Genomic DNA, 27,392 nt, shown 5'->3' with positions numbered 1-27,392 from the left:
CACAATTGGCCTTTTTAAATATGAAATTGGAGGAAACAATACATTCCAAGTTTTAATTTCAATTAAACTTTGCAAATGGTGATGGTGTGTCTTTCTTCAAGGCAGCCAGCGCCTACACTCCACCTGCCCTGTGTCCCTGGGCTTTGCTCCTGTCAATCTGGGCTCGGTTGCCAAGAGCAATCGCCTCAGCGGTAACCAAGGAACGGATCCATCCTTTACACAGACAGAGGGAGGAAAGATCAGAGATGGAAGGACTGTTCAACAGAATTTATACAGGTCTACATCTGGAACACATATTCAAGTAGTATATATTTAACATTTCATGATTAGTAGAGTTGAAGGCGATGGTTGCGCTCTTGTTGCTGCAGTGAAGGAGCCACAGGAAGAATTCCCCCCCCGTTTGGAAATAGTGGTTCAGACGGATCACACATCCGGCGGAGTCAACGTAGCACCAACGGCCGGATCGCGAGGTGGTGGTCAGCGCGTGTCCGGGGAGGGAGGTGATGGTCAGCGCGTGTCCGGGGAGGGAGGTGATGGTCAGCGCGTGTCCGGGGAGGGAGGTGGTGGTCAGCGAGTGTCTGGGGAGGGAGGTGATGGTCAGTGAGTGTCCGGGGAGGGAGGTGATGGTCAGTGTGTCCGGGGAGGGAGGTGATGGTCAGTGAGTGTCCGGGGAGGGAGGTGATGGTCAGTGTGTCCGGGGAGGGAGGTGATGGTCAGTGAGTGTCCGGGGAGGGAGGTGATGGTCAGTGAGTGTCCGGGGATGGAGGTGGTGGTCAGCGAGTGTCCGGGGAGGGAGGTGATGGTCAGTGAGTGTCCGGGGATGGAGGTGATGGTCAGCGCGTGTCCGGGGAGGGAGGTGGTGGTCAGCGAGTGTCCGGGGAAGGAGGTGGTGGTCAGCGAGTGTCCAGGGAGGGAGGTGGTGGTCAGCGCGTGTCCGGGGAGGGAGGTGGTGGTCAGCGAGTGTCCGGGGGGGAGGTGATGGTCAGCGAGTGTCCAGGAAGGGAGGTGATGGTCAGCGCGTGTCCGGGGAGGGAGGTGATGGTCAGCGAGTGTCCAGGAAGGGAGGTGATGGTCAGCGCGTGTCCGGGGAGGGAGGTGATGGTCAGTGAGTGTCCGGGGATGGAGGTGATGGTCAGCGCGTGTCCGGGGAGGGAGGTGGTGGTCAGCGAGTGTCTGGGGAAGGAGGTGGTGGTCAGCGAGTGTCCAGGGAGGGAGGTGATGGTCAGCAAGTGTCCAGGGAGGGAGGTGATGGTCAGCGCGTGTCCGGGGAGGGAGGTGATGGTCAGCGAGTGTCCGGGGAGGGAGGTGATGGTCAGTGAGTGTCCGGGGAGGGAGGTGATGGTCAGAGTGTGTCCGGGGAGGGAGGTGGTGGTCAGCGAGTGTCCGGGGAGGGAGGTGGTGGTCAGCGAGTGTCCGGGGAGGGAGGTGGTGGTCAGCGAGTGTCCGGGGAGGGAGGTGGTGGTCAGCGAGTGTCCGGGGAGGGAGGTGGTGGTCAGCGAGTGTCCGGGGAGGGAGGTGGTGGTCAGCGAGTGTCCGGGGAGGGAGGTGGTGGTCAGCGCGTGTCCGGGGAGGGAGGTGGTGGTCAGCGCGTGTCCGGGGAGGGAGGTGGTGGTCAGCGCGTGTCCGGGGAGGGAGGTGGTGGTCAGCGAGTGTCCGGGGAGGGAGGTGGTGGTCAGTGAGTGTCCAGGGAGGGAGGTGATGGTCTGCAGTCTGTGGTCAGCAGGTGTCAACAGAGGAATGTAATAGAATGGAGAAGTGCTTGGATAGTGGTGCAACAACAGTGCTCAAAGAGAGAGATAGTGGTCTCTCGGGGTGTTTGGAAGTGAAGGTAGTGGGACTGGAGTAGGATATGGTTGGCAGGCAGGGTCTGGAGAGATAGACAAAGAGGCTGTGGTCAGTGTGGAGGTACTGGTTGTCGAGTGTCCATAGAGGGTGAGAGTGGTCATTCTTGTGTCTCGGGAGATGGATTGGAGAGGATGTAGGTATTGGGAGGAAATAAGATAATGGTGAGCAAGGTTTTGGCTATTTTGGGTCTGGATGGGGATTCTGTGGTCAGAGCGTCATCAACCTTATATAGCATTTGCACGGCCTAATCACAAGAGTGTTAGTGTCTGAACAAATTGCAACTGGTTTCTGTTCAAGAGGTTGCACTCTCACTTATGTATCCATAGCCAGAGTATTTCCCACCTCACACCAAAGATGCCTCATTACATGTTAGTTTTTGGTGACAGCATCCCATGTATAGGAGAGATGGTAACACAGGAGGGATTAATAATCCAGAGGCTAAGGCTAATGGTTTGGGGACGTGGGTGAAATTTGAATTCTTAGAATCCCTACTGTGCAGATAAAAGCCGTTCAGCCCATTGAGGATACTCCAACCCTGTGAAGGGCATCCCGTCCAGACCAACTCCCCTCACCTTATGCCCACATTAACCATGGCTAATTCATCTAGCCTGCAAACTACGGGGCAATTTAGCATGGCCAATCCACCGAACCTGCACACCTTTGGACTGTAGGAGGAAACCAGAGCACCTGGCGGAAATCCACGCAGACACGGGGAGAACTTGCAAACTCCACATAGATAGCTGTCCAAGGTTGGAATTGAACCTGAGTCCCCGAGTGCTGTGTGACTCAATTCAATAAAATCTACAATTAAAAGGTAGTGGGCAGCATGGTGGACCAGTGGTTAGCACTGCTGCCTCACAGCGCCAGGGACCCGGGTTTGATTCCAGCCACGGGCGACTGTCTGTGTGGAGTTTGCACATTCTCTCTGTCTCTGCATAGATTTCTTCCAGTGCTCTGGTTTCCTTCCACAGTATAAAGAAATGCAGGCTGGCCATCAACAGGTCCAGGCAGCAGGCCGTGGAGGGGGTCGTTAGGGCCGACTGCCTGCCCCTCTTCCGGGGTTACGTGAGAGCCCGGGTGTCCTTGGAGAAGGAGCACGCGGTGTCCACCAATACCCTGGAGTCGTTCAGGGAGAGGTGGGCACCGCAGGGAGTGGAGTGCATTATTTCTCCCTCCAACTCTATTTTGATTTAGTCCTTACCCTCCCCTTCACTGTTTGATCACACAGCATTGCCCTTTGATGTGAAGGGCAGTGCTTGTCACTGGCCACTCGGGTGTTTTTCATATCTTCCTGGTGGTGGAAATTGAATAAAGATTGGTACACTTTGTGTCCTTCACTGTGTCTCACACCTGCACACACACACCATAGGTGCTGGGGAATAAAAATAAGCACAAAAAAAAATAAACAAAAGTTCGGGTGTCTCTGGAGAAGGAGCACAAAAAAAAATAAAGAAATGCAGGTTAGGTGAATTGGCCATGATAAATTGCCCATAGTGTTAGGTGCATTAGTCAGGGGTAAATGTAGGGGAATGGATCTGGGTGGGTTACTCTGTGGAGGTCAGTGTGGGCTTGTTGGGCCAAAAGGCCTATTTCCTCACTGGAGGGATTCTATGAACTTAATGGTGACTTTATAATCAATGTCAATTGTCATAAATACTCTTCTGGTTCACAGATGTCCTTCAGATAAAGAAATTTGTTGTACTTGCTTGGCCTACATGTGATTTTGGACTCCTCACCCATTCAGTTGACTCATAATTATGCTTTGGAATAGTCTGGAGAGCCAATATCTTCCAGGGCAATGGGTGGGAAGGACAAATAACCAGTGATGCCCATATTTGATATACGAATAAAACAATTCACTGAAACTGGCCCTTCCTCAGCATCATCTTTTTGTAACTTCCCTGTGTCATCAGATGCTTTGCTCGAATTAAGTCCTGGATGAACTCAGTCAAAATTTTCTAGTTAAATATGGGGAACACCAAAACTTCCCTCTGGGACATGCTGTACACCACTGTCCCTAATTTGGATGAGCAAGAACTGTAGTATTCTATTCAAACCTCAATGAGCTTGTACGTTTGTCTGCTATCAGAAAGATTACCTACTTCTCCCTCACTATCACCTCTTTTCCATCCAACCTCATCCTACCTACTTCTGATACTTCCAGCTCTCATCCTTGTAAGCTGAAGTGATCTATTGCATCCTTTTAGCTCTCCTATAATTAAAACAATGCACTTTTGTGGCCTTCGGCTATATCAAACCATTTTTACAGCCAGAGGTACTTTTTGAAAGTGGAGTTGGAACTGTAGTATGGGAAATATGGCCATCAACTTTGTACAGCAAGGTCCCAAGTGTAATAACCATATAACCTGATGATAGATAAATATTTACCAAAATTTCATTTGTCCTTCTTTGAAAAGTACCAATTTATCTTTTGCATCCACCTAAGAGGACTGATGGAACCTCAACTTTAATGTCTTATCAGAAATATCTCGTCCTTGACAGTGTAGCAATTCCTTCAACCTCGACTGGACTATCAGCCTATCAGAGACTCATTCAAATCTTTTGCTTTTCTCATGTCCTGCATTAAATCCAGCTCATATACCACCCCTGTCCTTGCTGAACCACATTGGCTTTTTATGCCTCAATGCTATAAATATGAAATTGTCACCTTTGTGTTCAAGCTAGTTTGTGACTTTGCTGTTCATTAACTCCTATGGGCTCCTCACCTCTGCCTGTCATTTGACTAGACCAGGTAAGGAGAACACATTTCGTTTGCTTACGACCTTGGCGAACCAAATGGGTTTTCATGGCAATCTGCTAGTTACCTGACCACCGTTTGTCACACTAGTTTTTCAAATCCTGATTACCTTTAGTATCTGAACTTAATCACCTAGCTGCTGTGGTGGCATATGAATTTATGTTTTTGGAGTTGTAGTCTTATAAAATAACCGTTGATGAATCTCTCCTTTTGTGCCCATGTCTCGATGCTGCGATCATTGTCTTTGTAATCTCAAATGCTAGGACATTGATTATAAGTTTATTGTGTATATATGCCCATAATTATTTATCTCTTCCTTTTTCAGTTGATAGAGGTACAAAAAAATGGAAAACTTTGTCCTTTATGAGGAAATTGGAAAAGGAAATAAATCAACTGTTTATAAAGGCAGAAGAAAGGGAACTATCAACTTTGTAGCAATTTTATGTATTGACAAATCAAAACGGCCAGAGATCACTAACAGGGTGAGTAGTACTTGATAGTAGCTTTAGAATTTGAATTCTCAGATAATTCAAGAAGCATATTGGCAGAGTATTGTGGACCCAACATGTTATCAACAGGATAGGCCTTGGCATATTTGAATTTATGTTGCTAATCTGGGTTGTGTTGCTTGAATTTGTTGGAGATAATTATACCTTTGTATTGAAATACAGCGGTACAGATTTAGGAGATTGAGTGTTAACGTAGCTCATCTCCATTGGGCAAGAGAGGGATACTGTCTTTGTGAAGCTGGAATAACAAAGAGGGAAATAATCTCTGTGGGAGCCTGATTCCTGCCCAGTGATGGCTGCTGAAAGTTCAAATGTGTGAACATCAAGTGAGATATGAATCAGGCTGCACTGTAACATCATAAACAAGAGGTCAGCCTGCACTCATTGTCAAGGTTCACAAGATAAGTGGATACATCAACGAGCTACTAAATGGCTGCTGCTTTGTGAAACTTTTCTCAGATGCTACCACTGTCTTTAGGTAAAGATAGAATGTCAGCAGAAGCTGGGGTATCCCATAATGGGTCTTTTCCAAATAGTTTTAAAAATGCAATAATTAATTGAAAAAAAACTTGAGAGCTGATGTGTGACAATGCGGTCACCTTAACAAGGTTATTTTGTCCTCAGGTTTTTTTTAAACGAGGTCTCAAAGAGTCTAGTTTAACAATGACAGGGAAATGACTAGTTTTCGCAATTCAGTGTTTTTATAGTTTGGTTTAGTTGTAGCAGAGAAGCTGCTGGTAGCAGGCACAGAAGCTCTACTGCAGGGAAAAAGGTGCCATGCTTTTGCACATGATCTCTGGCAGACTTTTCTCTCTGAAGTCTCTCCTGCCTGTAACAACCTGCATTTGAATTAACCTTTTGTCAAGGGGTGTGGTTATGGGATGTTATGGGAATTGGAACAGCTCCTTAGTTAAGTTGCGGTATCAAGTCGGTTGAGTTTTCAAATAGTTGAGTTACAGGTAGTAGTTCTTCTATAATGCTGTAGTTGCGTTCCAGCGAAACTTTGCTTAATAGAACATCACTAAATAGAACAAATGGGGCCTATGGGAAAAGTGGGGTTAGGGGCAGACCAGCAAAATATATCATTCACAGTTGCTCAAAAATCAACCAGAAGTCTAATGCAAAGTATAACACAGCCTGAATGAAGGTTGAAATCATATTTGTTAACAAAAGTAAATTTAACACAGTACATTTAACAAATGTAAGAAAGCTGCTATCTGTACAGTAGCTCTCACAGAAAGTTGCTCTGTTGGCAGCTGACATCAATGTATGCGCGGAATGGCACGAGGACTGGGGCTGCCATCATACATGCGAAGAACCGTGCAGACACTTGAGCGCATATATAGAACAGCATGCAGATGGGCACCTGTGTTGCGCATGCATGTACATCGGCACATGCGCAAAACGGCACGGAAATTTTGGTCCACACTTTGGCACATTTGCAGATTGAAGCACACAAACCGATTCCCCACTGGAATTGTGCTATTGCCAACTGAGTTAAGCGTTCTCCAAAATACCATTCCCTAATTCTTCAGCAACAGGGCAGCATTGTGGCTCAGTGGTTAGCACTGCTGCCTCACAACGCCGGGGACCCGGGTTCGATTCCAGCCAGGGGCGACTGTCTGTGTGGAGTTTGCACATTCTCCCCGTGTTTGCATTGGTTTCCTCTGGGTGCTCTGGTTTCCTCCCACAATCCAAAGATGTGCAGGTTAGGTGAATTGGCCAAGCTAAGTTGCCCATAGTGTTCAGGGATGTAGAAGTTAGGTGCATTAGTCAGGGGTAGATATAGGATAATAGGGTAGGGAAATGGGTCTGAATGTGTTACTTTTCGGAGAGTCGGTGTGGACTTGTTGGGCTGAAGGACCCATTTCCCCACTGTAGGGTGTTATGACACAAGGTAAACCCTTCTGCTAATTTAAACCTGACACACAGAGAAGCTCACCTCGTGCTGTAATCTGTTAAATTGGGAGAGGCAAAGAACTATCCCAGATTTCACTATTTAAAGTAAAAATTAACAATTTTATTCTTTAAGTCCAACAGAGAACATTACAACCACAACTATTTGCAACTCCTTTTTCCTATCTTTTACCTCCCACTCTATAATACTGGTCTGATAAATTCCCTCTTAAATTTACAGCAAATCAATTTCAAACCCATTTGTCGTCTTCGGAAGTTGAACTTTCTCTATAGATTTCTCTAGGTCGGCTTCGGTATTCTGCTACACAAATTTCTTATGGACAGGTACCTTTTCAGAGAGCTATTCTGCTGGCAGTCTTTACTTGTGAGTGCTCTTCGTTGTTCTCCCTAACTTTGCAAAATGTCTGGTTTTATAGCCCAAAACATCAGATCGTTTCATTGGTTTGATGTCATCAAAACAATAAATTCAAATTCGATTTGATTTTGGTATCTGGGGCATAATTTAAACTGGCTAAATTTGAATTTGTTTTTGTACCATGACAACAAAGCACCAGCTATTTCTGTCAACCAAATGTTACATTTTTAAAATGTGCAGCACATTCTGTGCTTTCAGTCCTTGCCAGTTTCCTCTGTCTCTTAAAGATACAGTACACCTATACCTTCATAACAAGGGATTCTATGATTCTATACATTATAGCCAAATTGAGCTGCCTAAATGCGGCTTATTCCAGAACTACCTGTATTCTAAATTTTGTTTTCTTTTGTTCGTATTTGAACTGTAGTGTTTAAGTAAATGCTCTTTTGCTTAAAGCTGCAAGGTTTTACCAACTGCATCATACCTGGAATATCAGCTTCACATCTGCCTTTAAAATAAGAGAACGTTAGGGTCTAGGCTATCTTCTTGAAATATTTTTAGGGGCTCTGGCCTGATCCATAACAGGGGGAATGAGAATATCTTATATTGATGGAAAGTAAGCACTGTTTTTCTCATTCTTCACCTTTTGAGTTGACATAATGTTGTTAACAGAAACAAAATACATAATCGTAACTTGCCTTTTCCCATTGGTTTTCAGTCCCACTCATACTTCTTGTTGGGATGTTATTGCATGATGCTAAGCGAATGGACCTTAACTTGTGTACAAGCTGAGGAAAACCACTTGAGGAAAAGCTTGCATTTATATTGGACCTTCCACAACCTCAAGACATCATTTTACAGCCAAAAACTTATTTTTGAAGTGTAATCAAAGTTGTGATTGAGGAGAAAGCAGCAGTCAATTTGTATGGTGCTATTAAAAGCAATGAAATAATGACCAAGTTATTTTCAGGTGCCGGTTAAGGGATAAATATTGACCAGGACACTGGGGAGAACTTCTCTGCCTCTTTAAAGTAGTGCCATCAGGAAGATAAAGTTCAGTTTGAAGTTTCTTCCAAGATTTGGCACCTTCAACAGTGCAGCACCTTCACAGTCCTGCCACTGACCTGTCAGTATAGCTTATGCACTTATATCTCTGAAGAGGAACCTGACTGCTGGCTGAAAAGAAAGAGTGCAACCGTGGCCGTCATTCTACTGGACAGTGACACAACTGAGTCATAGCTTGTCTTCAGCTAATACTTCCCAATGGGGGAGGTAATGGCCAAGTGGTATCATTACTAGACTATTAATCCAGAAACTCAGCTAATGTTTTGGGCACATGGGTTCAAATTCTGCCATGGTAAATGGTAGATGGTAGATTTAAGGATCTAATGATGACCATGAAACCATTGTTGAATGGCAGGAAAACTGCATCTGGTTCACTAATGTCCTTTAGGGAAGGAAATCTGCCATCCTTACCTGGTCTGGCCTACATGTGACTCCAAGCCCACAGCAATCTAGATAACTCTTAACAGCCCTCTGGGCAATGAGGGATGGGCAATAAGCGCTGGCCTAGCCAAAGGTGTCCATATTCCATGAGTGAATTTAAAAAATGATCAGGTGAGGGAATCATAAGATACTTTTTAAGCAAAGTGTTGAAACTGACGTTGACATTCCAACTATGGTCCTGATTGAGATCCAATAACCCCACATAGAGCAGAAGTTGAACCTCGTAGCCTGTAGTTAATGCTCTGAGAACCTCAAAAACATTGAAAATATCACTCTGCTTTGTAAATTGAAATGGAACACACATTTCTATTTCTGAAAGTTATCAGACTGAAAGTTGTTCAATGCTTTTCTGACCGGCCGACCTCTCCCAAAGTGTTGAGTTTATTCAGACTTGATCAAGTCCTGTTCATCTGTCAATACATTTTTAATTCCCAAAATACAATCATAGAATCCCTAGAGTGCTGGAAAAAGGCTATTCAGCTCATTAAGTCCCCACCAACCCTTCCAAGAGCATCCCACCCAGAGTCAGCCTCCTACTCTATCCCTGTAACCCTACATTTACCATGGCTAATCCACCCAATCCTCACAACCCTGGGCATTGTGGGACAGCTTAGCATGGCTAATCAACCTAACTTACCCATCTTTGAACTTGGGAGGAAACTGGAGCACCTGAAGGGAACCCACGCAGGCACAGGGGGATCATGAAAACTGCACACAGTCACTCAAAGCTGAAATTGAAACTGGGTCTCTGGCGCTGTGAGGCAGCAGTGCTAGCCACTGAACCACCATGCCACTGCCACAATATGGTAGTGCTTCAAATTTCAATCATGCATCCTTGTGTTCAAATCCCTGTCATCCTTTGTAATGTCTTATAGATCCACAAATTGATGACAAATCCCCTGCCTTCCATTATGACTTGTTGTGCATTCCAATGTACTTTGCCTTTTTGGTGATGCTCACGATTTCAGTTGTCTCAGCCCTTTTATTGTTAAATCTCTGACTTTCTCCCTCTTTTAAGACGCTTTTAAATTCAACCACTTTGACCAATTTTCTGGTCACTAGTAATGTCTCCATATGTGGTTTAGTGTCAAACATTGCCTATTTACATGGCTGTGAAGTACCTTGGGACATTTTAGTACATTGAAGGCATAACCTGAATGGTAGTTATTGTTTGAAAATGGCCTTGAAGAAATTGTGCGTAGGACAAGCAGATTGTTGTTGGATATATTGGACTTCTAGCAACTTGCTTACATTACCATACAGGATATAAGATGAAAATTTTGCCAAACCTCCAAGGAATATCTCTTGTTCCCTTTCCCTATACCTTTTTCTGCCTTCTTTCTTTTACTGATGTTACTTTGATTTGATTTGTTATTGTCACATGTACCGAGGTACGTGAAAAATTCTGGATGTAAATTTGCTCGCTGAGCTAGAAGGTTCGTTTTCAGATGTTTCATCACCATAGTAGGTAACATCATCAGTGAGCCCCCAGTGAAGCACTGATGTTATAACCTGCTTTTTATTTATGTGACTTACATCCAGAACCTCAACCTGAGCTACAAATCTTTTTCAAACTCGCTACAGTGAAAAGTGTTCTCTTACATGCTTTGTGGGCAGATTGTACTACACAAGTGCATCAGGGTAACAGAACAGAATGCATTTTACAAATACAGTTGCTGAGAAGGTGCAGAGAGAGATCAACATTAACATTAAAGTCCATTCAAAAGTTTGATAACAATGGGAAGAAAATATTCTTGAATTTGTTCATATGTGAATACAAACCTTTATATCATCTCTTGACAGAAGAGACTGGAAGAGAGTATAACTGGGGTGGGAGGGTTCTTTGATTATGTTGGTTGCTTTACTGAGGCAGTGGGAACCTCAGTAAAGCAACCAATTGAGTTGATGGATGGAAGGCTGGTTTGTATAATGGACTGTGCTATGTTCACAATTCTCTGTATGTTCTTTCGGTCTTGGGAAGAACAGTTGCCATACTATGCTGTGATAAGTGCCTTTAAGGTTATTTTCCTGATGCTTCAGATATGTCAATCTACATTCGCCCTCTCCTTGTATCCTTGATATTTTGAAAGTAAGACATATTACTAACAATTCCATTGTCTATTCATTTTCATTACTTGCCTACTGTGGGTTTCCCTAACCTTTCCCTTTTCTTGCTAGCCTAATCTGTCTTTCTTGATTTGCTCCATCTTCTGTCTTGTGCATTTTAAACTCATGATTTCTATTTTGTGGATATTCACCTTTCATCATGGTTCCTCAATTTACTAAAAAAAATAATTTATGTCTTGCTTAATCACAAGAAAGTAACCATTTGATTTTGAAATGTATGTTTCATATAGGTCCGACTTACTCATGGCATTGAACATCAGAACATCGTACTGTTTCATGAATGGTATGAAACCAGCAATCACCTGTGGCTTGTTGTGGAACTATGCACAGGTAATTCAAAAGTGTATGTAAAAGTGTTCTCAATTTACATTGTTGGTATGAGTAGTTGTGCATCCCCTGCACAAGTCTGAAAAACGAAGTATGAAAAAATTTATATTGTAGTACTTAGATTAACATTTTTGAATGGTTTTACCAAATATTGGCATTATTTGTTAGAGAAACGTTTATTTGCATTTGCTCATTTGGTGGAATTCTCATTTCTCAGCAGAAACATTGTTCTGGGACTTCAGCACAACTTAGTTACCAGTCCATTGTGCAATCTATAATTGTTGGGACTTGGATGAAATAAGATTTCATGACAAGGCTTGATTGCTTCTCTAGTTCATTCATCTAAACTGAGATCTTTGTGAATTTAATCTGCAGTTCAGAGTAATTAATTGTGAGGTACCTTGGGCGCTTTGAGTTACTCTTCTTAGATAAGATTTTCTTTGATCAAGGCAGTCCTTACATAAACTTCAGTTATAGATCACAACCACAAAAATGATAGTTTCCTGATTCCAATCTGTATGGTTCATTTTTAAGTACAAAATGTGGAATTCAGCATGCTAAATTATTCTTACGAATTGTTCGTAAAATTCATGCAAAAGGTGATAGTTGAGGGCTTTAGCAACCTTGGCTTTTGTAAAATGCAACCTCCAACATGCACTGCAAAATTTCAACAAAAAGTCTCTTTAGACAGCACCTTCCGAACTCCATGATTAAGGGCATCTAGAAGGCCAAGGGCATCAGATACATAGGAACATCACGAACTGCAAGTTCCTCTCCAAACACAGACTGTCCTGACTTTGAACTAGATCTCTGGTAATTCAGTGTCACCTGACTGAAATCCTGGAACTCTCTAATAGCACTATGACCAAACAAACTCTAGTAGTTCAAGAAGGCAACTCAACATCACTTGCTTGAGGGCAATTAGGGATGGGCAGAAAATGCTGGCCCAGCCAACAATATTCATATTCCCTGAATTGAAAGAAATGAAACTGACAGGGAATAACCAGTGGTTCATTTATTTATTCATTTATTTTGTCCCATTAGACAATGAAAGGACATACATTAAATTATTCGTGAAGGAGTTGTGAAGGACACACTTTAAAAAAGTTATGTGTTTCTCTTCCTTGCTCTTTTTAACACCTTCAGTCCTTGCATTCCAGTCACTGAATAGAAAAGCTGTAGGAGGAGAATAATTTAATTTAGTTCCTAATACAGTTAGCACGAAGGTGTAGATTGTATTCTCTTGTATTTTTACTACTAACTTCATACCGTTAATCCTCCCTTGTCCATTGCAGGAGGCTCGTTGGCAACGGTCATTGCCCAAGATGAATATTTACATGAAGATGTAATTAGACAGTTTGGTATTGACTTGGTAATGGGTTTGCGCCATATTCATGAGCTGGGCATCATTTTTTGTGATCTTAATCCTGCTAAGGTAAATGGACACTATTGTTTATCATAAGGCACAGAGCTTTAGCGGGAGTTGAAGGATGAGTGCATTTGGGTTTTGAATTTTAGCATTTTTGCTGCAGGAACATTGTGTCCCCGCATCCACCACATCTTGGGTAGTGAATTCCTTGGATTCCTGATCATTTGAGAGAAGCAATTGCACTGGCTTTGCTTCTGTACTCCTTTTCCATTATATGCCTTCCTTTGAAACCTTGGGCAAGGTTCCATTCACTTCTCCCAATATCTCCTTTGGCTTGACATTCATTTTTTTTTCCTCCTTTTGGAACTTCAAAATTGCTGTGTGACATTTTGCTGTGTTAAATGGACTGATTAAGTAAGTTGCTACTGTAAATGATAAGCTATCTCGTGGAATTTAAAGATGCAAATTTAAAATGCACTGTTGCACAAAAGATGATACCAATTTTGTTTTGTAAATTAATTTTTTGAAGATTGAACGCGCTGTTCAAAGCTGTCTTTTGCTTGTGGCATTGCCAGTTTCTCAGGTCTTTTTCTTTATACAGATTTTACTGGATGGACCAGGCACGCTGAAATACAGTAATTTCAGTCTGGCCAAAGCGGAAGGAGAGAATCTGGATGAATTCTTTTCATTAATTAGTGGAGAAGATGACTTGGTTGAAAGCAACAATGGCACAGAAAGAACAAAGTGTAAAATTCGGGCCAGAGGTAACAATCCCTCACTAAGTATTCCTATGTAGGATTGATAGATGATGTGAAATTTGAAATCACCGTTAAACCTAATTATCAGGATTCGGAAAGTGGCTTATTTTCTTAATGCCTGTCTCACAGTTGAACTCTGAGACCAGTTTGAATACCGCCTATAAATATTTGGACAACCTGCCATCTGCATCTGAATGACTCAATTGTATACCTGGTAGTGACTTGCTATCTGACTCATCCAAAGAAGACAAGTTGTTGCAAAATTTCAGAGTATTTTTCTGCACTGTTGAAGGAATAAAATTGGACACTGGTGCAGCCAAGCATTAGTAAAGTGTGTTCTCTTATCCTTTTTTTTACACTTTTACATAAGTCATCTGAATATCTATGGTTAAAAGCTATCTCTGATGTTTTGTTCATGATAGGCATAGGGCTTCAGTTAATTCATCACTTATGAATTTATTTTGCATAGTTGTACCTTCTGAATTGCGTTTCTAAGAAAATATGATTAATGAACTGTCCTGAATAAAAGTATAAGTTAACTGGCTCAGTTTAGCATTCAAATTGTTAACTTCAAGCCACTTGAAGATTTGAGATCAAAATTTATACAGACATTCCAGGATGAGGGGAGTTTTGCATTGTTTATTAACAGTTCGGTATGTGGTCCAAAACCATGTATTGCCTTCACATCTGAGGCTACTTTACACAAGCAGGGCAAATTTCTTAAGAATTAACCCTACTTTGTTTGAGTTAACTATGTCCATATTTGATAATTACATCTGAATTACAGTATATTTGTGGGTGTCACTAATTTCTTCTGTCCTTTCTGGAAAGTGAAAAATAGCTCAATCAATTAATGGACAACTTGTTTACGTTTTTTTTTGCAAAATTTGACCTCCTGCAAGAATGGCATATTTCTTTCAAGTGCGACTGTGCAAGTTATTTTGGTATATTTCAATTGATCCAAACTTACTTTTTAGGGTCTTTAACTTACATGGCTCCAGAAATTCTGAAAGGTGAAGATTATTCTCCAGTCAGTGATTTATGGTCTCTGGGATGTGTGCTATATGAGATGTTCACAGGTTGGTTTTTGAACATGTTCGTTTGAAACTTTTATTTTCTCTATCTGTGTCATGACTGTATTGAAAAGTCACAAGTTTTACACGTTGATGTCTGTAAATGCCAATGGTCTCCCCCTTCTTTCTCTGTCACTCCACTTCACATTTTTGTTTTTCTAAAACCTGAGTCGAAAGACTGCTGGTAAATGTGACCATGTCACTCTGAAAAATGTGCAGACATAAGAGTTACTACTTCATGGAAAAATTGATATAAGTACCATTCTGTTGAATTGGTGTGTTAAATGAGCCGTTCAACCGAATTATTGCATTATAAAAGTTATTCCTGTGTAAAGTTTTCTGTGATATGCAATGTCAACAGTTATGATAGTCCCCAACAGTATTTTCAGTTTTTGCATTTACTAAAATCTGGAATTCTCCAATACAAATATTAAAATGTCACAACCTTGGCCTGTCTGAGGGTTAGTGGATGAATCGGGCTTGGGAACCTTACATTTTTTGCCATCCCTATAGTTTGTTGTATGAAGTAACTTGAGACAGACTGAATGTTTGAATCTGTAATATATGTCATGATGCTGCGGTTAAGAGCTATCAGGACATTACCTTGCCCGTGTTTTGTTTTGATATTTCCTGCTATGTGGACATCAATTTTATCAGCGTCCTTGTGTGTAAGGCTTTTTGGAGTTCAAGTGCTTATTCTACCCACTGAACTCATAAACCTTCCCTAAATGCAACAAGGTTGAAGATCACGCAACACTAGGTTATAGTCCAACAGGTTTATTTGGAAGCACGAGCTCTCGGAGCACTGCTCCTTCGTCAGGTGGTTCTGGAGTACAATACTCCACATGTTTATACTAAGTGCAACAATGATTGACATTTTTACTTGGGAATGTCATAGGAAACCTGGTACATCTTACTCGTACCGTAGGTGGTACTGTTATGAAGCTGGAGCTGAGAGACATTGGGCAAGATTAATCAAGCTTTACTCTGCATTTGATGATATTAACCTGTCATGAAAGTATTTGATACTGCCATTGTGTACTTGAATTAATTCTCTGGATGTAACATCCTTCACCCTTTATCACAAAAATGTAGAAAGAAAAATAAAAAATTACTGTGAATTATTGAAAGTAAATTTTGCAGATCATGATGAAAATTTGAATTGATTCAGAAAGCAATAAATGATTAAGATGGTGTCTCTGTAGGCATTTCAGTATTGATGCACAGAGTGTGACGCTTAAACTGAAACCTAGAATTGCCATTTGCATTGATATCAAAGTTTGAAACTTACGACTGCCATACTTTTTTAACAGGAAAACCACCATTTTTCTCAGAAAACCATTCTGCATTGGTTGAGATGATTTTGTATGAAGATCCATCACCACTCAAACCTCAAGGTTCAGTAATTTAAAAAAAATGTTTGAACATGCCGAAGTCACTATTGGATGACTATTGTTCCTTTGCCTCATTCCTATTGCTGTCACAAATTTTATCCATACTTTTGCATCCTAGGTTTGTAAAATGCCTTCCATCCTTCGCAAACCTTAACTTCTAATTTAGACAACTCAAATGGTCCACTGTCTTACTCAAAATTGACATCCCATTGAGCCTAGTTTTGCTGATTTGCACTGATTTCTCATTTGTCAAAACATTACATTTAAAATGCTAATCATCTTCAAAACCTGTTCATGGCTATGTCATATTCTATCAAATCACTTTTAGCCACACTCTAATTCTCTCTTGCTCTAGCTATTTAAGCATTACCTCTTCATTGGTGGAAGAGCCTTTGAAAATTTGGTCCTATTCTTTCCAACTCATTATGAAACGTTTCTTGAAACCCAGATTTTTCATCAATCTTCTCTTCACTCCTCTTAAACTCTACTTAAATTGCTTGATGCCTGCTTGCCTTTCTATTTTCTTTTCACAAAGTACCCTGTGTTATTTATTGCATTGAAAGCTCTGTGCAATCGTGTTGTTGTTCCTCTTCCTATTTTCCTTTCCAACAGGTATAGTCCCAGTCTGATTCATTGTATAGTATGTAAATACTCATTAAAAGGCACCGGGGCAACACGTTGTAAATGTGCCCTGGACCTGTGTTGCAACAGACATGCAACAGAAAAGAGAAACAAATGATTTCTTTCTAAGTTCTAAATCTATTCTGCCAATATCACAAGGAGCAGCTACTCTCAATCTGACTCTTTAAAATGAAGTTACATTTAATTACCAGAGGCAGCTGTTGAATACTGTTGCTTCAATTTTAAACAAGGAAAATGAATCACCAGCACGGTGAGCAAGAACTTTAGAATCAAAAATGTTGTAGAGATCAGATGAAAAATGCAATGTTTATCCAAGGTGGGTGGGCAGGAAATCGTTGAGCATGACTGTCAGAAGAGATTGGGAACAGATTGTCAGGGAGTTCAATTCCTAGCCTGTCAACTGGATTAAGAACCTGCCAATAGTGCTACAAGAACAATTAGAGGGGTATGAAATCCATGTGGGGTATAGATGAAATGAATAGCGAAGGTCTTTTCCCCAGGGTGGGGGAGTCCAAACATAGAGGGCATAGGTTTAAGAGGGACCTCAGGAGCAACCTTTTCACACAGAGTGTGCTGCCTATATGGAATGAACTATCAGAGGAAGTAGTAGAGGCGGGTGCAACTACAACATTTGAAAGACATTTGGGCAGATACATGGATGGGTAAAGTTTAGAGGGATGTGGCCGAACACAGGCAAATGAGACTGGTTCAGTTTAGGAAACCTGGCCAGCATGGACAAATTAGGCCAAAAGGCCTTTTTCCAAGCCTTTTGATTCTATGACTCTGTGTGCTATAACTTACACATGGAGAAAGTGAATCTACTTATCCTTGTGTGAAGATATGAAAACATGTTAATGTATTTTCTGTCAAGTGACCGCTTCTGGTCCTCCCATAGCAGAACTTCATGGGCTATTTTACACATGTTCTTCCTTCTAGCTATTATTCTGCAAGACAGATTTGCCTTTCAGGTAAGTAAACGTTTTAAGGGCATCTATCATAGAATCCCAAGAGTGCAGAAAGAGGCCATTCAGTCTATCGAGTCTGCACCAACTTTCCAAAAGCATATCTCCCAAACCCATCCCCTCAACCCCCTTCCCCCATGTCTTTTTTTACTATGACTAACCCATCTGACATGCACTGCCCTTGTCATGATGGGGAAATTTTTAGCCTGCCCAACCACCTAACCTTTGGATTATCATCTAATTCATTGCTGTAGTCAATTTACAATCCTGATTCCATACTCTCAGTTTCTGCAAACAGAGAATGTAGCTAAGAGTCCAGATTTAGTTTGTTGAGTTCAGTGAGACTTAATTAAAGTGAATGCAAATTCTCCAACTTTACTTGTACAATTTGTGAATAATTTTAAGCAGAAGACATCCCACAAAATTTTATTTTGCGGCTTAACTTGTTAGTTATGGGCAAGTTGCTATCAAGTCTGAAATTTTACTCTTCTTTGTTAGAATCTACTGAACAAAAATCTTCCATTGAATTTATTGGTTTGATTGAAGACTTACTTCAGAAAGATCCTTCAAAAAGGTAATTCAGTAACCTCACCGGGGGATTTTAATGCTAACTTACTATGGGTGACAAGAGAAATCAGTTTCCTGTTTAATAATAATCTGACATAAATGCAACAGATGGCTATAGACTGACTACAGCTTGATTGTATATTTTGTGTTTAGATTATAATTTTGTTGGAACACCTTCAGGCATTAATGTCATTTAATGTTTTCTGTTTGTGGACTGATTTTAATTATTTTGGTATATATTACAATACTCTGCTGTGGAGGCTCAAAAATTGTGTCATTTTATTCAAAGACCTACAACAAAGGCAAAAACAAAGTTGGGTCTGCTGTAGTACAAAAACAGAAGATGCTAGTTAAATTGTTGAGATTTTTGTTGAAGGCTATTGAATATATTTTCAAAAATTGTTTTCTTGATCCTAATGCAGGCAGGGAGTTGAGACAAATAATTTGGCTAGAGGGATGGCAATAATTTGATCAGGAATGACTAATTCTGCAAACCAGCATAGTCCAGAGGGGGGAATTATTGTGAGTTGAATACCCTGAGGTTAGAGGAGAATTGTGGAGGGGCAAGGTAGAACAGAGAGTATGATGTAGTTGGTGAAGGGAGTTAAGGCATAGAAGGGTAGGGTATCAAAAAGAGGAGGGAGGAATGATGAAGCTTTGCACACGTTAAAAGGAGAGTTGGAGAACAGGGACTGGGGAAGAATTGAATGCTTTCAGATGACACAGCAACCTCTGGAGCCCAGAGAATGTGATTACACTGCTGCAATCAGTACGTGTAGCATGGAACAGTTACAACTGATTTGGAGATGCCGGTGTTGGACTGGGGGCACCCCAGAACAGTTACAGGTAGGGAAGATATGGACAGAGAAGCTGAGGAGTCACAGAGTCATATAGCATGGAAATAGACCATTTGGTCTAACCAGTCCGGGCCAACCATAATCCCAAACTAAAGTAGTTCCATCTGCCTGTGCTTATCCCTCCAAACCTTTCTTACTTAGGTACTTGTTCAAATGCCTTTTAAACATTGTAACTATACCCATATCCACCATTTCCTTTGGAAGTTCATTCCATGCATGAACCACTCTGTGCAAAAAAAAAGCCTCTCATGTCTTTTTAAAATCTTTCTCCCCTCTTCTTGAAATCCCCCACCCTAGGTGAAAAAAAATCTGCCATTCACTTTATCTATACCTCTCATGATTTTGTAAACCTCCATAAGGTTACCCCTCAGCCTCCTTCACTCCAGTGAAAAATGTTCCAACTTAATCAGCCTCTCTTTATAACTCAAACTCTTCATTCCCAGTAAATCTCTTCTGAACCCTCTTCAGCTTAATAATATCCTTCATATATGGGAAAAGGGAGGAGAAATAATTCACTTTCTTTGAATAGAAGGCTGGTATTTTAACTGACCTGAAAGCTGGTCCTTAAGCATTTGTCAAAGCAAACTAATCCTGGCTATAATAACATAAGAACTAGGGGCTGGAGTAGGCCAGTTGACTATTCAGGTCTGCTCGACTATTTAATACGATCATGGCTGATCTCAGTAAGGTCTCAATTCCACCTTCTTGCCTGTCACCTATAATCCTTTATGGATCAAAAATCTATTGAACTCAACCAAGACTATAATTCATGATTCAGACCTCCATTGCTGTCTGGGAAGAGAATTTCAAAGATTGACCAACCTCTGCTGAGAAATTATGAGCAGCTCAGGGCTAAATTAAAAAGTAGATCCACAAGGGTAATAATCACCACATTATTACCTGAGCTACGTGCGAATTGGTGTCAGGTCTGAGATGAGATGAAATGCATGGTTCAAAGGCTGGTGGGTTCTGTTTCATTTGGCATTGGCATAAGCTGCCCGTTAGAATGGGCTTCATTTGAACCAAGCTGGGACCAATGTCCTGACAAACTGTATAATTAGGGTTCTAGATAGAGTCTTAAACTATTTAGTTGGGGGAAGGTTCACTTGAATGAAAATTATAAAATCAAAAGGAAATGAGACAGCAAGGTCATGGGGTAGTGAAGAGGTAAATAATAATTAAAGTGAGACTGGGCGGGGTGAAAAATGTATGCTGAATGCAGCAGAAATTAGAACCAGAGAGAGTAATAAGTGGACCGTGGAGATGTTTCCACTACTAGGGGAGAGTAGAACCCAAGGGCACAGCCTTCAGAGTGAATGGATGACCCTTTAGAACTGAGATAAGAAGGCAATTTTTCAGCCTGGGGCTGGTGAACCTGTGAAACTCATTGCTGCAGATGGTTATGGAGACCAAGTCATTGAGTTTATTTAAGACAGAAATAGACAGGTTCTTCATTACTAAGGGGATAAACGGTTATGAGAAGAATGCAGGAAAAATGGGGTTGAGAAACATATTAACCATGATTGAATGATGGAACAAACTCGATATGCCAAATGGACTAATTCTACTCCTATATCTTGTGGTTTTATGAATGTCTGGAATTCAGTACCCCAGAGAGTTGTGATTGATACAAAAACATAAATTGCTGGAAAAACTCAGCAGGTGTGACAGCATCTGTGGAGACGAATCAGAGTGAATGTTCCTTGTCCAGTGACCCTTCCTCAGAACCTTCCTCAGATCACTCAACCCAAAACATTACCTCTGATGTTTCCCCATAGATGCTGCCAGACCTGCTGAGCTTTTCCAGCAATATCTGGTTTTGTTCCTGATTTACAGAGTTCTTTTGGCTTTTTTTTAGCTGTGGTGGATAGTTCACAAACTGTTTAAAGAGGATGTAGAGGATTTGATTTGATTTATTGTAGTCATGTGTACCTAAATACAGTGAGAAGCTATGTTTGCAGATCATAGTAAATAAGGAGATACAGATCATAGGGTGCTTAGACAAAGTGAGGCATTCAAGTAATGCTACACAGGAGGTGCACAAAGCAAGATCAACATTGTCTGAAGTTAGAGAGTCCATTCATCAGTCGAATAACAGCCGGGAAGAAGCTGCTGTGTTGGTGCATGTATTCAAGCTTCTGTATCTTCTGTCTGATGGAAGAGATTGTAGGAAAGCATTACTGGGGTGGAAGGTGTCTTTGATGTTTTGGCAGCCTTTCCACAGCAATGATAAGCGTAAAAGAGTCCATAAATGGAAGGTTAGCTTCTGTGATGGTCTGAGGTATGCACTCAACCTTCTGGAGTTTCTTAAGGTCCTGGGCAGTGCAGTTGCCGTACCAGGCTGTTAGGCACCTGAATAGTATGCTTTCTATGATGCATCTGTAAAAGTTGGTGAGGGTCCTTATGAACAGCCAAATTTCCTAAGTCACCCAAGGAAGAAGAGGGGTTGTTGTGCCTTCTTGATTGTCGCACCTACATGGCAAGTCCAGGACAGGTTGTCAGTTATTGTCACTCCTAAGAACTTGATACTGTCAACCTTCTCAACCTCCACAGTGTTAGTGTGGATGGGAGCATTTACTCCTCCTTTTTTCTGAAGTCAGTGATCAGTTCTTTTGTTTTGCCAACATTGAGAGAAAGATTGTTATTACACCACGACACCAAGTTCTATATTTCCTTTCTGTATTCTGACTCATCATTGTTTGATATCTGTCCTGCCATGGTGATGTTGTCAGCAAGTTTGTAGATGGCGTTCATTCAGAATTTGGCAACACTATCATGGGTGTACAGTAAGGGGTTGAGAATACATCCTTGGGGGACTCCACTGTTGAGAGTTTTCGTGGAGGAGGTGCAGTTGTCTATCTTCACTGATTGTGGTCTATGGGTCAAGAAGCTGAGATCCAGTTGCAGAGGGCAGAGCTGAGACCTAGCTCTTAGAGTTTTGGCATCAGTCCGCAGGGATTAATGCTATTGAAGGTGGACCTATAGTTGATTAGTAGGAGTCTAACATAGGTGTCATTGTTGTCCATGTGTTCCAGGGATGAGTGCAGAACTAAAGAAATAGCGTCTGGTGTGGACTTGTTACGTCGATAGGCAAATGACAGGGAATCCAGGCAAGCTGGGAGGCTAGAGTTGATGTGGGCCATGACCTGCCTCTCAAAGCATTTTGTGATTATGGAGGTCAGAATCACTGGGTGGTAGACATTAAGCCACGTCGTTTATGGTTTCTTTGGTACTGGAATGATGGTGGTCTTCTTGAAGCAGGTGGGGACTGGCTTGTAGGATGGAGAGGTTGAAGATGTCAGTGAATACCTCCGCCAACTGGTCCGCACAGGGTCTAAGAGCATGCCTGGGGACACCGTCCACACCGTCACCTTCCTTTGGTTGCCTCTCAGGAAGACTGATCTGAAATCTGCAGTGGTGACAGAGGGAACAGGTGCATACAGGGGCAGGGGATACCACGCTGCTGGCATTCTGTTCGAACCAAACATAGAAAGCATTGAGTGCATCAGGGAGGGATGTGTCTTTTCCACTATCTTGCCCTGCTTCATTTTGTATCCATTATGTTGTTTAGGCCTTGCCACAGGTGGCAGGTGTCTATATGGTTGGTTTGGGCTGCTAACTTGGTCCTGGACTGCCTCTTGGCATCTTTGATGGCTTTGCGGAGGTCATTCTGTGCAGGTCTGGATGTTTTTGGAATATCAGAGAGTTGGTAAGATCTGGGGCAGATTACTCATGATCTTGTTGAATGGTGGGGCAGGTTTGATGGTCCAAATGGTCTACTTCTGCTGCTATTTTTTACATTCTTAAATTATTTGAGAGAAGAAACTCCTCATCTTCATCTTCTTCTTAAATGGACACCTCTATTTTGATAGTTCTAGGTTTAGTTCTAGGTTTCCCCATGAGAGGAAATTTCCTCTCAGCATCTACCCTACCCTTCCTGATGAAGGGCTTTTGCCCGAAACGTCAATTTTCCTGCTACCTTGGATGCTGCCTGACCTGCTATGCTTTTCCAGCACCATTCTAATCTAGGCATCTACTATATCAAGCCTGGTCAGAATCTTATCTTTCAATACGATTACTCCTCATTCTTCTAAACTCTAATGAGTAGATGCTCGGTTTCCTGATAAGGTCACCCTTTTATCTCAGGAATCTTCTGTGAAATGCTTCCAATGCAAACATATCATTTCTTAAATAAGGAGACCAAAATTTTGTGTGAGGCTCTTTGTGGTCTGAACAGCACCCTCTATAGTTGTGGTAAGTATTCTCTATCTACATGCTAACTTCTTGTGATTCAAGTACAGGTTATCTAGATCCCATTGTTCTGAAGTAATGTTTTGGGCCTTGCCATTTAAATTCTATTTTTCCTGTCAAAGTGGATAGCTTTGTAGTTTCACACATAACACTTCGCTGATGTTTGACTCACTGAACTTACCTATATCACTTAGCACATTCTTTTACCTGGATTTTCGTATTTGAAGCAGGGAAATTTCCCAGTGTTGCAATCCTACCTCTTACTCAACGGTACTGCTCAATTGGGTTTTGATCTAGCAGCGGTAGACACAACCTGGTCTCAGCCTGCAACTGGAGGTGGGCTGACACTGAGGCAGTCAAATTAAAAGGTGTCGCCTTTGTTCAAGGAGATATCGGTCCAATTCTGTGGACAGATGTGAAACCTCCCCTCATATCCTACACCACTCCCCTAATCCTGTGCAGACTTGGTGGGGATATTCACACATTACTTTAACCTCTCCTTTACTCTAATAGGAGGTTCCCATCTGCTTCAAGAAGACCATTATCATCCTGGTGCCAAAGAAAAATCAGGCAATGTGACTTAATGACTCCTGCCCGGTGATTCTGACATCCATCATTATGAAATGCTTTGAGAAGTTAGTAATGGCACACATCAAATTCAGCCATCCAGATTGCCTTGATCTGTATAATTCACCTACTGTTGCAATAGGTCCATGGTAGATGCCATCTCCTTGGCTCCAACACTTATCCCTGGAACATCTGGACAATAAGGACACCTACGTCAGACTCCTATTTATTGACCTTGGTGCCCCATAAGGCTGCGTACTCAGCCCCTTACTATCCTCCTTGTGCACTCATGACTGTGTGACCAAATTCAACTCTAACTCCATTTACAAATTTGCTGAAGACACCACTATAGTGGATCAGATCTCAAACAATGACGACACACAATACAGAGGAACCTCGATCATCTGAACAAGATGGGCAGGCACTATTTCATTTGGATAATTGACTATTCGTTAATTCATTTTCTCTGGGACTCAGAGTTTTCTGTGAAGTCTGCTCCCGTTCAGGAAACTAAGCGACAGCACACTGCACGCCACCGCCCCCCCCCCCCCCCCCCCCCCCCCCCCGCCCACATCCAACCACATCCATCTCCCAACCCCGTCCGAACCCACCCTGCATCCCAACCCCATCTGCCCCCAACCCCACCTCCAATGCTGTCCGCCCCGCATCTCCAACACTGCACGCCCCACCCCCCCCCCACCCCCACCCCCACCCCCGCCGTGTCCCCAACACTGCACCCCCGCCCCATATCCGGGGCAGCCGGGGTAAGTCTCCAAATAGAATGCACGCGCACACACAACTTTTTACTGCAACCTTTTGACAGTTCCACCTCTGCCCTGTACAGGATAATGTTGGAGAGATTATCTGGGGAAGGGGGGGGGGTGTGGTGTTTAGGGTTCACCCATTTGTTGAACTCCAGGGAAAATGTGGGGGGAGAAAGAGAGAGGGAGTGAGGTCAGTCGTTTAGAGATGGTGCCAGGAAATCATGTCTCACAAACGTGATTGGGTTTTTTGGAGAAGTAACAAAGAGGATTGATTGATGAGGGCAGAGTGGTAGATATGATCTATATGGACTTCAGTATGGTGCCCAACAGGGTTCCCCATGGGAGACTGGTTAGCAAGGTTAGATGTCACGGAATATAGGGAGAACTAGTCATTTGGATACAGAACTGGCTCAAAGGTAGAAGACAGAGGGTGGCAGTGGAGGATTATTTCCCAGACTGGAGGCCTGTGACCAGTGGAGTGCCACAAGAATTGGTGCTGGACCTCTACTTTTTGAGATTTACATAAATAATTTGGATGTGAGCATAAGAGGTACAGTTAGTAAGTTTGCAGATGACACCAAAATTGGAGGTGTAGTGAACAGTGAAGAGGGTTACCTCCGATTACAACAGGATCTTCATCAGATGGGCCAATGGGCTGAGAAGTGGCAGGTGGAGTTTAATTCAGATAAATGCGAGGTGCTGCATTTTGGAATGCAAGTCTTAGCAGGTCTTATACACTTAATGGTAAGGTCCTGGGGAGTGTTGCTAAACAAAGAGACCTTGGAGTGCAGATTCATAGCTCCTTGAAAGTGGAGTCGCAGGTAGATAGGGTAGTGAAGAAGTGTGCTTTCCTTTATTGGTCAGAGTATTGAGTACAGGAGTTGGTAGTTCATGTTGCGGCTGTACAGGACATTGGTTAGGCCACTTTTGGAATATTGTGTGCAATTCTAGTCTCCTTCCTATCAGAAAAATGTTGTGAAACTTGAAAGGCTTCAGAAAAGATTTACAAGGATGTTGCCAAGGTTGGAGGATTTGAGCTATAGGGAGAGGCTGAACAGGCTGGGGCTGTTTTCTCTGGAGCATCAGAGGCTGAGGGGTGACCTTGTAGAGGTTTACAAAATTATGAGGTGCATGGATAGGATAAATAGACAAAGTCTTTTCCCTGGGGTCGGGGAGTCCAGAACTAGAGGGCATAGGTTTAGGGTGAGAGGAGAAAGATGTAAAAGAGATCTAAGGGGCAACGTTTTCACTCAGAGGGTGGTACGTGTATGGAATGAGCTGCCAGAGGAAGTGGTGGAGGCTGGTACAATTGCAGCATTTAAGAGGCATTTGGATGTGTATATAAATAGGAAGGGTTTGGAGGGATATGGGTCAGGTACTGGCAGGTGGGACTAGATTGGGTTGGAATATCTGGTCGGCATGGATGGGTTGGACCAAAGGATCTATTTCCATGCTGTACATCTCTATGACTCTATGACTGTTCATGGCAGCATTTCAGTGAGCCGAGTTCATGTTTAATCATTGTACCTGTAAACAAAAGACGCGATCAGAGTTGAAACAGCTCTTTGATGTAATGTTTCTATCGGGACTTTGAGATCCCCTTCGGAAATTCCGATATTTGGATAATTGATATTCGGACCTGTACATGAAAGAGATCGAGAGCTTAAGAGCATGGTGTAAAGACAACAATCTCTCCCCCACTGTGAGCAAAATGAAGGAGCTGATCATCAACTTCAGGAAGTGGCGTGGAGGACATGCCCCTGCCTGTGCCAATGGCGCTGAGGTAGAGGTGGTCAAGAGCTCAAGTCCCTAGGAGTAAATATCACCAACAACCTGTTCTGGGTTATGTATGTCAATGCTACAGTCTAGAAAGCACACTCATGCCTCTATCTCCGCAGACGGCTCAAGAAATTCGACATGTTCACAATGACTCTGATTTTTTAATAGATGCACCATAGAAAGTGTATTCTCCAGATGCATCACGGCTTAGTATGGCAACTGCTCTGTCCAAGTGCAAGAAATTACAAAGAGTTGTGGATGCATTTCAGCCCGTTACGAAAACCGGCTTTCCTTCTATTGACTCTTTCTGCTTCCTTACGAAAAGCAGTCAACATAATCGGTTATGGTCTGGTTATACTCTCTTCCACCCTCTTCCAACTGGCAGAAGATACAAAAGTTAGAAGACACGTACCAACATATTCAAGAACAGCTTCTTTGACACTTATCAGACTTATGAAAGAACCTGTCATATATTAGAGTTGATCTTTCTCTGCAGCTGTAGCACTATATTCTGCATTCTGTACTATTACCCTGATATACTCATGTAAGGTATGATTTGTCTGGTTAGCACGCAAAACAATACTTCTCCCTGTATCTCGGTACATGTGACAATAATAACTCAAATCAAATTTACGCTCCCATCAAAATTAAGAAGTTCTGAAATGCCTGCTTTCATTAAGGGGTTGGAGCGAACATTAAGACTGTAGCATGCAGGGCCTGACCTTCCTCTTTTTACGCACTTTGGAAAACTGCTGGTGCCAGAAATTAGAGTGGAAATCTCAGATAAAGTTCCTGGCTGCTCCTTTTAAAGTCTGCCCAACACCTTTCAGTCCTGATTCAGGACAATAAAATCTATTCCTCCTCACAATTTGCTTTCCCATCTATTGTTGTTATTTATCAACAAATGTGACTACAATACAGTCAGTCACTTCATCCAAGTCATCAGTAAATATTGTAAATGGTTGAGGTCCTAGTATTGATCCCTGTGGCACCTGATTAGTTACTGTTTGTCAACCTTTATTCTGACTCTGTTTCCTGTGAATTAACTAACCTTCTATACATGCT

The 27,392-nt window shown here is 42.3% G+C and overlaps 1 protein-coding gene across 5 annotated transcripts in view; it reads left to right on the top strand.

Annotated features, from left to right (window-relative positions):
- Nucleotides 1–426: 426 nt before the first annotated feature.
- Nucleotides 427–27,392, top strand: part of ulk4 (unc-51 like kinase 4) — a 495,283-nt gene continuing 468,317 nt past the window's right edge. For 2 of the 5 annotated variants that reach the window (XM_072560398.1, XM_072560394.1), the window contains exons 1-8: nucleotides 427–470; nucleotides 4,929–5,085; nucleotides 11,248–11,347; nucleotides 12,640–12,779; nucleotides 13,315–13,477; nucleotides 14,449–14,550; nucleotides 15,858–15,941; nucleotides 18,041–18,116. In XM_072560398.1, coding sequence (XP_072416499.1) covers nucleotides 4,948–5,085; nucleotides 11,248–11,347; nucleotides 12,640–12,779; nucleotides 13,315–13,477; nucleotides 14,449–14,550; nucleotides 15,858–15,941; nucleotides 18,041–18,116 — 803 coding nt within the window. In that variant the 5' untranslated portion in view covers nucleotides 427–470; nucleotides 4,929–4,947. Of the gene's footprint in view, nucleotides 501–1,608; nucleotides 1,636–4,928; nucleotides 5,086–11,247; nucleotides 11,348–12,639; nucleotides 12,780–13,314; nucleotides 13,478–14,448; nucleotides 14,551–15,857; nucleotides 15,942–18,040; nucleotides 18,117–27,392 lie in introns of those variants that run through there. The other 3 variants (XM_072560397.1, XM_072560396.1, XM_072560399.1) reach the window with 3 other exon arrangements.

The sequence above is a fragment of the Chiloscyllium punctatum genome, chromosome 41, assembly GCF_047496795.1.
Source record: "Chiloscyllium punctatum isolate Juve2018m chromosome 41, sChiPun1.3, whole genome shotgun sequence".
Classification (NCBI taxonomy): Eukaryota; Metazoa; Chordata; class Chondrichthyes; order Orectolobiformes; family Hemiscylliidae; genus Chiloscyllium; species Chiloscyllium punctatum.
Note: the sequence above shows the minus strand (reverse complement) of the source record. Positions and strands in the feature narration are given on the sequence as shown.